This window comes from Bufo bufo, chromosome 5 (genome assembly GCF_905171765.1).
Source record: "Bufo bufo chromosome 5, aBufBuf1.1, whole genome shotgun sequence".
In the NCBI taxonomy this organism is placed as follows: Eukaryota; Metazoa; Chordata; class Amphibia; order Anura; family Bufonidae; genus Bufo; species Bufo bufo.
The window spans coordinates 271,956,642-271,972,361 of NC_053393.1; the positions used below are offsets into that span (position 1 = coordinate 271,956,642).

The 15,720-nt window shown below is 41.0% G+C and overlaps 1 protein-coding gene across 1 annotated transcript in view; it reads right to left on the minus strand.

Moving 5' to 3' along the window:
• The window catches only part of TRIO (trio Rho guanine nucleotide exchange factor), a 796,191-nt gene that overhangs the window by 612,897 nt on the left and 167,574 nt on the right, over positions 1–15,720 (minus strand). Inside the window, 4 exon segments of the mRNA XM_040431356.1 lie at positions 386–508; positions 3,503–3,733; positions 5,945–6,076; positions 8,482–8,673. Coding sequence (XP_040287290.1) covers positions 386–508; positions 3,503–3,733; positions 5,945–6,076; positions 8,482–8,673 — 678 coding nt within the window.

Genomic DNA, 15,720 nt, shown 5'->3' on the forward strand with positions numbered 1-15,720 from the left:
TCTTTTCTTTAATTCTTCATGTTACTACAATTTTAAAAAAATCTTGAATCTTCTTCTTGAATCCATGCCTGTTCTGTAGAGATCTTTTTTCAGTAGTTTTCTCACAATCACATGCAGAATTACAATTAAAAGGTAAGACTTTTTTTATTTATGAAAATGTATGCAGATAACACAGGATCCACCACTAACAGTAAGTAGCAGTAAGTAGTTACCTCTGCACGTCACAAAATATGTTCACAATACTCTTCCTGATCAATGTCAATAAGTCATCTAAAGACTTAATAGCTCAAGCAAGGTGGCAGCCCCCCCACACTAATTATCATCAGTATGTGGTTTTAATTAGAAAAAAAATAGGAGTGATACATTCCCTTTAAATTCTTCTCACCTGTGCAACCTCCTCAAAATCTTCATGCCGTTTTTGCAATGCCCTTGCTCTGTGAAGAGACTTCCCTACACCTGTGTGTTTACTAAGAAAGGCTTCTCCATGGTTTTCAATCCAATCTAGCACCTACAAGAATAATAATGAAACAAGCGGGAAAAGGCATTGCAGTTACCTGTACATATGTATGTTACACGGCTGAAACAATGGCACATTGTGAGCACTGGGCACTTAATGCTCATCAATCAGGCACTTGCTTCAAGTCCCGAAATACTCCGTCTAACGATGTATGTGGAATATAATTACACACTGCTAGGGCACAGACGCTTTTATTTTCAATTATCTATTTTATGTGCCCATATTAATATTTGTTTCCAGTATTTAACCGCACCTTTTTTTCCTTATATTCTACTGTTCCAGGAAATAATTATTTACATTTATTGTACATCAGAAAGTTATTTTGAAGTAAAATGTTTACATTTCGTAACTGGGCAATATATTTACTGTTATGCCTACAGAAGCAGTTGTTTGGCATATTTTGCTATACCATGCGCTGTGAGATATCAACATGAAAGCAACTACAGCGACAGTAATAGAGGTGTTTGTCCAATTATTTATCATGTGAACACAGCAGTGATATGCTCCACTAGTGCAAGCACAGAGAGAATATACTGCTAAAATAAGTAAATAACCCAATGTAAGATAGGCTGTCAAGAAAGACAGTCTATCTAATAGCTCAGTAGTCTCAATAAATGTTATGTCGTGAACTGAGTGTACCTTGTGAGATATAATAATACCTAACTTTTTTTAACCTCTTTAAAATAAGTGAGACAGTGTTAGTAAAATTCTTACACACGCACTTTGGTGCGAATGACTCTTTGCTAGGAGAGGGGTATAAAGGTCTTTTGCCCTTGTGGAGGCTTGGCAGTTTATGGTGGGGGTTGCTTCTAGGCGAGATCTGCAGATATTGCTCAGTATTGAATATACAGCTAAGCCTACTTATCACTGACCCAAACTCTAGTCTTGAGTGGGGAGATAGGCTAACTGGCTGTAGTCGGAGCACTCGCCCTGAAAAGAGCGAACCCCAGCCGCTGGAACCTTGGGCCTGACCTAATTATCCCTTCCTCTAATAGCTGACTGCAAGTTCCAACTGACGCGTTTCGCCATAATACAATGGCTCATCAGGGAGCGATCAGTGCAGTGGAAGAGCTTCTTCATATAAAATGGTAATGGCCAACGTATTATTATATCTCACAAGGTACACTCAGTTCACGACATAACATTTGCTAAGGGTACTTTCACACTTTTGAGGTGCAGCTCTGGTCACAGACCTTGGGTTCCGGCATACCATGGGTAATTTGTGTTTTTGTTTCATGCATTGTTACTTTGTTAATTCAGTATGATTTATTGCTTACACACAGCATTCCTGCTCTGCCCTTGATTGTGTTACTATTTGGTAATTCGCATTTATCGGATTACCACCTATGTTACCATTGGGGGATAGGTGTGCTGTGTGTGACCACATTGACTTTTTTGTATTATTGTATGTAGCATACACATGGTTATAGGTTACTTTGGGTGAACTTACAGCTCTCCCATAAGTATGCAGCTTTATACCCAATGTCTGTGACCCCCTTTTCCCTGTTAGTCCGGAATATGTGAGGGAGGTTGATTTTGGTCCCACCACATGGGGCGCACCACCACCCCCTTTACTTTGTGCCTTTATGTTATATTTATTGTCATTTAATGTGTCTTCAATAAACTACATATATTTTATATGTGTGCTCTCTTATTCTATATGGGGTTATTGTTTTTTTTTCTTGTTGGTTGGCTACTTTCACACTTGCGGCAGGACGGGTCCGGATGGCTGTTCACCCTGTCTGATCCGGCCTTCCGCTATTTCGCCGTACCGCCGCTACGTCCCCATTGACTATAATGGGGACGGGGGTGGAGCTCCGGTGCAGCACGGCAATGCGCGGCAAAAGGCCGCAGGACTAAAAGTACTGCATGTCCGACTTTTTAGTCCGGCGGCCTCTCACCGCGAACTGCCGTACCTCCACCCCTTCCTCATTATAGTCAATGGGGACGGAGCGGTGGTCCAGCGGCACGGCGAAATAGCGGAAGGACGGATCCGACAGGGTGAACAGCCTGTTGGATCCGTCCTGCCGCAAGTGTGAAAGTACCCTTAAATAAGTAGTCTCCTCGCATTCAACCCCTTCCAGTCAGATGCCACAGGCTAACCTCCATGGCTTCAGACAACATGGCGAGCCAAATTTTCCCTTGCAGCAGCAAATAGATGGACTTCTGAACTGCACTAGAGCGAGAAACACTGGTTGTTAACAGCTCTACACTGTGGATGATAATAAGTGGTCCTGAGAAGGCTAATCCCTCAGTTAGCGCATTTACAAGTATTTGTCTATAGTGTCCCTTGAATGCAAAGGTGCCATCATCATCCCACGGCATATTTTACAGATTAGGCTACTTTCACACTGGCGTTTTGGCTTTCCGTTTGCGAATTTCCGTTCAGAGCTCTCACAAGTGGTCCATAACGGATCAGTTTTGCCATAATGCATTCTGAATGGAAAAAGATCTGCTCAGAATGAATCAGTTTGCCTTCGTTCCGTCTCTATTCCGCTTTGGAGGCTGACACCAAAACGCTGCTTGCAGCGTTTTGGTGTCCGACTGACGAAACTGCGCCAAACTGATCCGTTCTGACACACAATGTAAGTCAATGGGGACGGATCCATTTGTTATGACAATAGAAAACGGACCCGTCATCCATTGACTTTCAATGGTGTTCAAGACGGACGTCTTGGCTATGTTAAAGATAATACAAACGGATCCGTTCTGAACGGATGCAGACATTTGTATTATCTGAACGGATCCGTCTGTGCAGATCCATGACGGTTCTGCACCAAACGCGTGTGTGAAAGTAGCCTTATCCAAAAAGCTGCCTTTTTCCTCTTGGCTTCAATGTTCAGCAAACAAGTATATAGAGTTCCACTGTAATTGGATGTAAAAAATGACAGGTTTACTGAACCTCAAGACTGAAGGTTTTTGAACATTGAAGTGATACAAATTGACAGATCCGACACAATAAAGCTACTTATTAACATAACCTACCTGCTGAACATCTTGCTGAAAAACGCAGAGTTGCAATCGCTGATGTAATCGAACCTTTCGATGTTGCCATATATTTTCTAGTTGTCGCTGATGGTGCAAAACCTCATGAACAGCATCTAAGACATGGTGAACAGCCTTTGAATAGTTGGCAGAAGCAGTCAGGGAATCAGAGCTACCAGGAGTTAATGGCCGCTGAAGTTTGTCCAGGAGAGATTTTCCTTCTTGACTGACCTTTACATAAAAGTATACATAAGATTGTAAGATTTATCATTTTATTTTTATCAGTACTTTTACCAGCCCCATATACAAATCGTATCAAAAGCTATGTTTCAGGGCTAAAGAGGTTTCCCATGAATAATGTTTAATAATAATATTTAATGAGGGGAATATATCTGGAAAATCCTTCTTTTATGGACCCGATAAACTAATAGGGAGTACAACATATACAGAAATAATACAGCTATAAATAATACATGAAAACATATTTAAACAGTAACTTCTAAAGCTAGCATTTATTAAAAGGGGTTTTCTGAGACTTCAGATACTGATGAAATAGCACTCTGCAACCAGCACTCTGCCCTGCCTCTATGCTGGATGTTGAATGAGGCATTGGTGTACATTTTGGCCAAAGCGTAATAAGCCACTCACCACGTCAAAGTCGCCTCTATGAGTGGTCCCCAACACTAGTTCCTACCTGTTTATGGGCCATGATAGCCACACATGATAGCTCCCTGGACTTTGTGTGGCTATCATGGCCCATAAACAGGTAGGAACTAGTGTTAGGGACCACTCAGAGGCGACCTTGACGTGGTGAGTGGCTTATTACGCTTTGGCCAAAATGTACACCAATGCCTCATTCAACATCCAGCATAGAGGCAGGGCAGAGTGCTGGTTGCAGAGTGCTATTGCATTTGTGTTTTTGTATGTGTATTTCGCCATAGCGATGTGCACCTGCATACAGGGTTGTGCTGACTGAATCCCCCACATTTTTTCAGATACTGATGACCTATCATCAGGATAGGTCATTAGTATTAATCGGCGGGGATCCGACACCTGGGACTCCTGTGCATGCCGCTGCCTTCTCACAGCTTTTTCCAAGGCCAGTGACGACATGTTCATCGGTGACGTGGCCTAGGAGCAGCTCAGTCCTATAGACGTGAATGAGGCTGAGCCACGATCCCAAGCACAGCCACTACACAATGCATGGCACTGTGCTTGGTGAGCACGGAGAGTTCACAGCGCTCACAGGAACGCCAGTGGATTCTCAAACAGTTGATAGGCGGGGTCCCTGGTGTCGGACCCCCACCGATCAGATATTGATGACCTATCCAGAGGATAGGTCTTCAATATTAAAGTCTTAGAAAACAATTTTAGGATTGAGACTAAAAAGAGCAATTGGTGTTATTCCCAAAAAAGTTCCATGCAAAACAGTCATTATGGAATTCACGTGGCATTTTGAATTACCTTTCAGTCTGTGTGGATCTTCTCACCAGGAGTCACCAGGATCTTCTCACCATTGCAAACTACCACAGAGCAGTTTTCATTTCTATTAGGGCTCTTGAAAAATGAAATCTGTGCTGTGGTTGCTATAGGCAACAATGAGTTTTTTCTGTAGTTTTCATGAATCTCCTCACTCTGTTTATATCACATTGACTTTCTACTATTAAACAGTTTTATTTTGTTTGTTTTTATAAGCGATGGAACTGCTTGCCGGTGTTCTGCCAAATCTCTATACCTTGCCAAAAAGTCTATACCAGAAGTGACACGGCCGCACAGGAAGTGACAAAGCCGCCAAGGAATCAGCTGGAGGAGGGTGTGCGCGGCGCTTAGCAAAGAATTATTGCAGCGCCGCGATAGAAGTACTTCGTACACCGCGCGTGCGCACTTAGGGGTATAGAGATTTTGCAGCGCAAAACGTTTCATCAGATCTCCCTACCCCTGAGTACGCATGCGCCCACAAATCATCAGTTGCAGTTCATCCTTACCGCAGAGCTGAGTGCTGGATACCGAGCTCAACACATAGTAGAGCTGAACTGCATTTGTGGGCGCCTGCGCACTCACGGGTAGGGAGATCTGATGAAACATTTTGCGCTGCAAAATCTCTATACCCCTAAGTGCGCATGCGCGGTGTACGAAGTACTTATATCGCGGCACTGCAATAATTCTTTGTTAAGCCGGTGGATGTGCGTTTGCGCAGCGCTTACCCTTCTCCAGCTGATACCTTGGCGGCCTCGTAACTTCCGGTGCGGCTGCGTCACTTCCGGTATAGACTTTTGGCAAGGTATAGAGATTTGGCAGAACACCGGATTACTCTGCCGCAAGTGTAAAAGTAGCCTTATACTGAAAAATTGTTAACCTCACATCAAATCAAAACTTTTTTTTTTACACTAATTCATTGCAAAATTGTTAATGCAACCATGGGAATTGCATGCAGAAATATACCTCAGAGTAAGCCACTGTGATGTGCTCATAAATTCCTTGATGATGATGTATGGCATCTTCCAAATCCTGCAGCTCTGATGGAAGTTCTACTTTACCACAAGCCTTACACCATGAATCAACATTGCTCATGTACTGTTGAAATAAAAAAAATGATAAAATAAAAGAAAATACATAATCTTTTCTTTCACAAATAACTTTGTAATTAATCTGGAATCTTAAAGGGAAACTGTCACCGGGATTTTGGGTATAGAGCTGAGGACATAGGATGCTAGATGGCCGCTAGCAAATCCACAATACCCAGTCCCCATAGCTCTTTGTGCTTTTATTGTGTAAAAAAAACGATTTGATACATATGCAAATTAACCTGAGCTGAGTCCTGTCGCTGAGAGGAGTCAGGGACAGGACTCATCTCAGGTTAATTTGCATATGTATCAAATCGTTTTTGTTTTTTTTTACACAATAAAGGCACAGAGCTATGGGGACTGGGTATTGCGCTTGTGCTAGCGGCCATCTAGCAACCCATGTCCTCAACTCTATACCCAAAATCCAGGTGATAGGTTCCCTATAAGTGATATTACAGAATTTTATTTCTGTTTCTTGAACAAAACTGTGACTAATGCGGGTCCATTAGGGGTTTCCCTGTGCCGCCCCCAAACCCCTTAGGGTATGGGCACTACACGGTGCAGTAGTGTATTGTAAAATTCTGCAACTGATGGGGTTGTATGAGGTGCCCCTCATACACCAGGATTAAAGGGGTTGTCAGAGTTCTGAAAAAAATATATAGCACTGCAAATCTGATGGGCAGCAATATACAACTAAGCTAAGCAAGTTTTATGCAAAAAAATAAAATAAAATTCATCATTTCCCTGGTTCTCTTCTGGCCCTTTGTTTACCTGCAATAACAACAATCTCTGCCCCTCCAACGGCTCTGCAAAGGGATACTCAGCAACATGTTATGTGTGTAGGACTACAAGTCCTAGCTGTACAAAGACACTGCTGATACACACAGGATCTTCCCCCTACCTGTTCTTGGGCAATACTCTGCAGAACTCCTTTGTCAGCTCCTGTGCCCATCATTTGTCTCCTTACTGCCTGCAGCTACTCTGTAAAGCCTTCAGCCCTGAGTCTGTGCTCCTTAAGGGGTTAATCTTTCCTGAAGTATCCAGTGGGAGGGAGACACAGGGCAGAGAGCAGCAGCAGACGGCAGAACAGGGAGTTGTGGCCAGCACAATGAGGTCTCCTGTACAGACACAGATGTGCTCTCTCAGGCTTGTGCACGAAACATTATCAGAGCAGGGTGAGAAGCTGACATCACAGGCCATGTGACCCTCAGTGAAATCTGAGAAAGGAGCAACTACAGATGCAGTAAGTGCATGGTAAAGCTGTTACATTTGATTAGTTAGAAACATACAAAGAACAAAAAAAAAAACACTGAACACCTTTTCCTACACCTTTTGTGGTCTTTCATTTAATTTTTTTCATATCTATTCAGAAATTATTTTTTGTTTTAAAGAGAAAAACAAAAGTAATCATGAAGTGTCACTAAGTCAGACAAAATCAAGGGGGTACATAAAAATAAATAAACTCAGTAGCAGCACAACAGATCCATGAGCATCAGTTACATAAGAAGATCAATGTGATGCTAGAAGAGGCAGGGATAATTAAATAGTTGAATACATAGCCAGGAGACAGCGCATGAAATGATGACCAGAAGACAAGTGCATTGCCAGTCAGACTCCGATACAGTAAAATAAATTGTCAAAGAAGTGTTCCCAAAAGAAGATGAATGATCTATGGGCGAGATATAACAAGAAACGATGATCTAATTGAATCGTAATCAGTACTGGTTTTTGATGTGACTGCCTTTTGTTCATGTAGAAGTTATTATAGAGCTTAAGACCTTCATACAAACGCCGGTGTTAATAATTGTCCTCCAATATTGTTATTTGATTGGTGACTGGAATGTCCTGTGGTGATGTAATTAAAATAGACAACAAGGTCTCTCGATAGATACAAACAGTAAGCTGCAATCACCAAATACTGAGGAGAAAACCTGTGAATGAGATGATTTACCTCTGTTCTAAGAGATCATCAGAAGTAGTTTCTTCTCCTTTACTGTGCTCAATAAAAATAATTAGAAAAATAATGTTCTACTTCTGCTAAAATAACTTTATTGCATGAATACTCTGAACACTCAAAATAACTGGGATGTTGTTTTATTCATGGCATAGGATAACCCAATAAGGTGGCTAATATTTTGGTTATGCAACCTTCAAACCATCAGCTGTGTTACATGTTTTGGAGACTACTCTTTAAAGAGATTGTCCAATGGACAAACCTTTTAGTAAAGTGCAGAATGGTGTTCAAATACCCCTCACTGACAACTCGCAACTGCCGATCCGTTACCTGGTCTCCACTGGTTCGGGCTCAACTAGCAAGAAATGGCATGATATAGTTGCTTAGCCAATACCTGGGTGAGGCGAGTGAGACAATGTTGTAAGCAATATACAGGAACTTAAATACTGTTTATCACCAACCTGTTCAGCTTTCTGGTGAAATACAGCAGACATTTCCAGAAGTGTGCTTCGTTCATCTAGAGCAGCTGCAAACATTTTCCACTCTTGCTCAAGCTGGCTGGCAATCTGCCTGATTTGTAGTGAAGCATAATGTCCAGACTCCACAAGTCTATTGGATACCGACACAATTCGATTTATGTTCACATAGACATTCTATAAGAGAAAGCAATGAGAGATCTTTACGAATCATACCACTTTATCTACTATATTAATCTCATGAAAAATTTTATTGTTAGATTGTTCTACTGACAAAGAGCAGATTTTAAAAGTGCCTCCCTGATAATGGCCCAAGAAATCAGTTGTAATTTGAAGAGAAGCCTGATAGAAAGCAATAAGGAAACGAATAAAATAAAGCACTGCTAACAATTGCCAATATTACATACAGTCCTGATCAAAAGTTTAAGACCACTTGAAAAATTGCAAAAAATCATATTTAGCATGGCTGAATCTTATAGAAACATAGAAACATAGAATGTGTCGGCAGATAAGAACCATTTGGCCCATCTAGTCTGCCCAATATACTGAATACTATGGATAGCCCCCGGCCCTTATCTTATATGAAGGATGGCCTTATGCCTATCCCATGCATGCTTAAACCCCTTCACTGTATTTGCAGCTACCACTTCTGCAGGAAGGCTATTCCATGCATCCACTACTCTCTCAGTAAAGTAATACTTCCTTATATTACTTTTAAACCTTTGCCCCTCTAATTTAAAACTGTGTCCTCTTGTGGTAGTTTTTCTTCTTTTAAATATGCTCTCCTCCTTTACCGAGTTGATTCCCTTTATGTATTTAAAAGTTTCTATCATATCCCCTCTGTCTCTTCTTTCTTCCAAGCTATACATATTAAGGTCCTTTAACCTTTCCTGGTAAGTTTTATCCTGCAATCCATGTACTAGTTTAGTAGCTCTTCTCTGAACTCTCTCTAGAGTATCTATATCCTTCTGGAGATATGGCCTCCAGTACTGCGCACAATACTCCAAGTGAGGTCTCACCAGTGTTCTGTACAGCGGCATAAGCACTTCACTCTTTCTACTGCTTATACCTCTCCCTATACATCCAAGCATTCTGCTGGCATTTCGTGCTGCTCTATTACATTGTCTTCCCACCTTTAAGTCTTCTGAAATAATTACTCCTAAATCCCTTTCCTCAGATACTGAGGTCAGGACTGTGTCAAATATTCTATATTCTGCCCTTGGGTTTTTACGCCCCAGGTGCATTATCTTGCACTTATCCACATTAAATTTCAGTTTCCAGAGTTCTGACCATTCTTCTAGTTTTCCTAAATCCTTTTCCATTTGGCGTTTCCCTCCAGGAACATCAACCCTATTACATATCTTTGTGTCATCAGCAAAAAGACAAACCTTACCATCGAGGCCTTTTGCAATATCACTTATGAAGATATTAAACAAAATCGGTCCCAGTACAGATCCCTGTGGAACCCCACTGGTAACATGACCTTGTTTTGAATGTTCTCCATTGACTACAACCCTCTGTTGTCTGTCACTCAGCCACTGCCTAATCCACTCAACAATATGGGAGTCCATGCTCAATGACTGCAGTTTATTGATAAGTCTTCTATGTGGGACAGTGTCAAAAGCCTTACTAAAATCTAGATATGCGATGTCTACTGCACCTCCACCGTCTATTATTTTAGTCACCCAGTCAAAAAAATCTATAAGATTTGTTTGACATGATCTCCCTGAAGTAAACCCATGTTGTTTTTCATCTTGCAATCCATGGGATTTTAGATGTTCCACAATCCTATCCTTTAATAGGGTTTCCATTGATTTGCCTACTATTGATGTCAGACTCACTGGTCTATAGTTGCTCGATTCCTCCCTACTACCTTTCTTGTGAATGGGCACGACATTTGCCAATTTCCAATCTTCCGGGACGACTCCTGTTACTAATGATTGGTTAAATAAATCTGTTAACGGTTTTGCCAGCTCACCACTAAGCTCTTTTAATAATTTTGGGTGTATCTCATCAGGCCCCTGTGACTTATTTGTCTTCACCTTAGACAGCAAACTTAGAACATCTTCCTCTGTAAAGATACATGCATCCAACGATTTATTAGTCATTCTTTCTAGTGGAGGTCCTTCTCCTTTTTCTTTTGTAAAAACTGAACAGAAGTATTCATTAAGGCAGTCGGCTAGCCCTTTATTCTCTTCTACATACCTTCCGTCCTTTGTTTTTAATTTAGTTATTCCTTGTTTTAATTTCCTTTTTTCATTTATATATCTGAAGAATGTCTTATCCCCTTTTTTCATAGACTGAGCTAGTTTTTCTTCTGCCTGCGCTTTAGAAGTTCTTATAACTTGCTTGGCCTCTCTCTGCCTAATCTTGTAGATTTCCTTATCTTCATTGCTCTGTTTTTTTTTTATAATTACAAAATGCTAGCTTTTTATTTTTAATGATTTGGGCCACTTCTGCTGAGTACCACAGTGGTCTCCTCCTTTTTTTGCTTTTACTGACAAGTCTAATGCAATTTTCTTAACAAGGTTCCAAGTAGAGCTTCAACATGCAACAAGAAGAAATGGGAGTGAGACAAAACATTCAATTTAATGAAAACAACGAATAAACTGAAACAGGCTGTTTTTCAGCTGATCAAAAGTTTAGGAGTGGACCACACCTCCAAAGAACAACTAAAACCCCCCAAAACAGAAATCCAACTTCCAAACATGAACTCAGTAATGAGTAGCTCCGCGGTTATTGTTGACCACTTCAAAAATTCGTTTCGTCATGCTTGATGCAAGCGTTTCCATGAGGTGAGTGGGAACATTTCTCCAAGTGATAAAGACGGCCGCACGAAGGCCATCTACTGTCTGGAACTGTTGTCCATTTTTGTAAACTTCCCTTGCCATCCATCCCCAAAGGTTCTCAATTGGATTTAGATCAGGGGAACACGCAGGATGGGACAAAAGAGTGATGTTATTCGCCTGGAAGAATTCCCTTGTCCTGCGGGCATTGTGTACTGTAGCGTTGTCCTGTTGAAAAACCCAGTCGTTACCACACAGACGAGGGCCCTCAGTCATGAGGAATGCTCTCTGCAACATCTGGACATAGCCAGCAGCCATTTGACGCCCCTGCACTTCCTGAAGCTCCATTGTTCCACTGAAGGAAAACATACCCCAGACCATTATGGCGCCCCCTCCACTGTGGCGCGTAGAAAACATCTCAGGTGGGATCTGCTTGTCATGCCAGTAACGTTGAAAACCATCAGGACCATCAAGGTTAAATTTTTTCACATCAGAGAATAAAACTTTCTTCCACCTTTGAATGTCCCATGTTTGGTGCTCTCTTGCAAAGTCCAAACGAGCTGTACTGTGGCATTCAAGGAGACGAGGTCTTTGAAGACGTTTTTTGTTTTTGAAGCCCTTCAGTCTCAGATGCCGTCTGATGGTTATGGGGCTGCAGTCAGCACGAGTAAGGGCCTTAATTTGGGTCGAGGATCGTCCAGTGTCTTGACGGACAGCCAATTGGATCCTCCGGCTCAGTGCTGGTGAAATTCTTTTGGGTCTTCCACTTGACTTTTTTGTTCCATAACCCTCAGGATCATTTAAGAAATTCCAAATGACTGTCTTACTGCGTCCCACCTCAGCAGCGATGGCGCGCTATGAGAGACCCTGCTTCTGTAGTTCAACAACAGACCACGTTCAAAAAGGGAGTTTTTTTGCCTTTGCCATCACAACGTGTGACTACCTGACAGAAAATGACAATGAATCCACATCTTTGCACAGATTTGGCCTTTTAAAGGCATGTGGTCCTAAACTTTTGATTAGCTGAAAAACAGCCTGTTTCAGTTTATTCGTTGTTTTCATTAAATTGAATGCTCAAAAAATGTTTTGTCTCGCTCTCATTTCTTCTTGTTGCATGTTGAAGCTCTACTTGGAACCTTATTTAGCATGGCCGGATCTTAAGATTTTTTTGCCATTTTTCAAGTGGTCTTAAACTTTTGATCAGGACTGTATTATGCAGTATATTTGACTTACTAAAAAGAAGGTTTTCATATATCTATTCAACAGACAACATATTCTTGTTGTTAATAATATGCTAATTCTTACTGTAAGTGTGCAAAATTTAGGGAGAACGCCCACATGTCAGGTGATTAGGAAAATATATTGACAGCCTCTTGTTTAGGAAAAGAGGCAGAATCCATTACCATCTTGCAGGCTGGGGCCTCTCTGAGCACATCTCCTACTTATTTCTTATTTTTCACGCTTAATCTCTTTACTACCTTTGTAAATCTCTTATACTCCATAAAGTCTCCAAAAAAAACTGTGATTTATTTACAGAAGCACCTCAAGTGCCAGACTTCTTTTTTAAAAGTGTTCCTTACAGCAGCACCACAGAAGTCACGGCCCCCATTCAAATAAACTGCTGTTTCTTAGAATTAGGAAAGGTCCTCCAGACTGAGATAGAACAAACAAAATGGGGTTTGTGAGCTAAGGAACCCACTTTATCAACTCAGAATGGTTTTTCTACACCAGAGAATTTGGATAGATGAGTACTATTTCAGGAAAATATAAGCAATCCTGCAAAAAATCTATTGTTAATTAGGAAAAGGTGAAAAAAACCTGATGTTACCAATTTTACTACATAAAATTTGTTGTTGTCTTAATTACTGGTCATTTATGAAAGCACCAGAGTTGGTGCTGGAGTCAGAAATGTGGCTTACCAACTCCACAGTGCTGTCTATTCCTTTGCCTTGTATGAATGTAATTACTGCTTGTGCATAAATAAACAGTCAATAACAAAGTAGGAAAATGATACATGGTTGGGTAGACCAAGACAGATTTTAACATAGTTGAACCCCGAAGAAACTTCAACTGAAATCTAGGTTTCTCTAAACCAAAATGGTATGGCTGTCTCAGCATGTACAAAAATGGATAACTGAACGAAAATGGGCTGCATGGTAAAGTTATAAGAAAAAAATAAAAAGTAATTACAACACCAATGACATAAAACTTTAACTTACGCTACTTTCCCACCAGCGTTAATATTTTACGGTATTGAGATCAGTCATAGGGTCTCAATACCGGAAAAAACGCTTCCGTTTTGTCCCCATTTATTGTCAATGGGGACAAAACGTAACCGAACAGAACAGAATGCTCCGAAATGCATTCCGTTCTGTTCTCATACTGGAGAGCAAACCACAGCATGCTGCGATTTGCTTTCCGTCCTGGGATGCAGACCCACAATGCATGTCAATGGGGACGGATCCGTTTTCTCTGACACAATAGAAAATGGATCCGTCCCACATTGACTTTCAATGGCGTTCATGACTGATCAGTCTTGGCTATATTAAAGATAATACAACCGGATCCGTTCATAACGGATGCAGATGGTTGTATTATTAGTAACGGAAGCGTTTTTGCTGAACCCTGCCGGATCCAGCAAAAACGCTAGTGTGAAAGTAGCCTTAACAACAGGGTGGATTTGATTTAAATCAAAATGATTTAAATCACGATTTAAATCACTAGTCAGTAAGGCTTGATTTAAATCATAGTTTTCTACATAAAGACTAATTCTTTCTGGTATAACTTATAATATGCAAGTAGATGAAGATTTAAACAACTTTTCATATTAGTTTGATTAGGTTGATTCTGCATTCATAGGTTTGTAGAAGTTAGGATTAAGGTATTTTTCTCAACTCTGTTCATGTTATAACATTTTTGCTGTGAAGAGGCATGTGATCTCTGCTGAGTCAAATTCAGTTTTGAGAACTGCAAAAGTAAACCAAGCATCTGTGATAATATCTTGTAGGCAGAGAAACTGCCCAATAATCTTACAAAAACCTCTGGAAGAGCATGACATTGTGAATGGATTAATGGAATTTATTTACCAAACAAATGACACATATAGAAACATAGAATGTGTCGGCAGATAAGAACCATTCGGGCCATCTAGTCTGCCCAATATACTGAATACTATGGCCCTATCTTATATGAAGCATGGCCTTATGCCTATCCCATGCATGCTTAAACTCCTTCACTGTATTTGCAGCTACCACTTCTGCAGGAAGGCTATTCCATGAATCCACTACTCTCTCAGTAAAGTAAGACTTCCTGATATCACTTTTAAACCTTTGCCCCTCTAATTTAAAACTATGTCCTCTTATAGAAGTTTTTCTTATTTTAAATATTCTCCTCTTTTACCTTGTTGATTCCCTTTATGTATTTAAAAGTTTCTATCATATCCCCTCTGTCTCGTCTTTCTTCCAAGCTATACATGTTAAGGTCCTTTAATCTTTCCTGGTAAGTTTTGTCCTGCAATCCATGTACCAGTTTAGTAGCTCTTCTCTGAACTCTCTCCAAAGTATCAATATCCTTCTCGAGATATGGTCTCCAGTACTGAGCACAATACTCCAAATGAGGTCTCACTAGTGCTCTGTAGAGCGGCATGAGCACCTTCCTCTTTCTACTGGTAATTCCTCTCCCTATACACCCAAGCATTCTGCTAGCATTTCCTGATGCTCTATGACATTGTCTGCCTACCTTTAAGTCTTCTGAAATAATGACCCCTAAATCCCTTTCCTCAGATACTGAGGTTAGGACTGTATCACTGATTTTATATTCTGCTCTTGGGTTTTTACACCCCAGGTGCATTATCTTGCACTTATCAACATTAAATTTTAGTTGCCAGATTTTTGACCATTCCTCTAGTTTTCCTAAATCCTTTTCCATTTGGTGTATCCCTCCAGGAACATCAACCCTGTTACAAATCTTTGTGTCATCAGAAAAAAGACACACCTTACCATAGAGGCCTTCTGCAATATATATTAAACAATATGGGTCCCAGAACAGATCCCTGAGGTACCCCACTGGTAACAAGACCTTGGTCTGAATAGACTCCATCGACTACAACCCTCTGTTGTCTGTCCCTCAGCCACTGCCTAATCTATTCAACAATATGGGAGTCTACGTACAGCCTTAGGCCTCATGCACACGAACGTTTTTTTTCACGGTCCGCAAAAACGGGGTCCGTAGGTCCGTGATCCGTGACCGTTTTTTCGTCCGTGGGTCTTCCTTGATTTTTGGCGGATCCACGGACATGAAAAAAAAGTCATTTTGGTGTCCGCCTGGCCGTGCGGAGCCAAACGGATCCGTCCTGAATTACAATGCAAGTCAATGGGGACGGATCCGTTTGACGTTGACACAATATGGTGCCATTTCAAACGGATCCGTCCCCATTGAC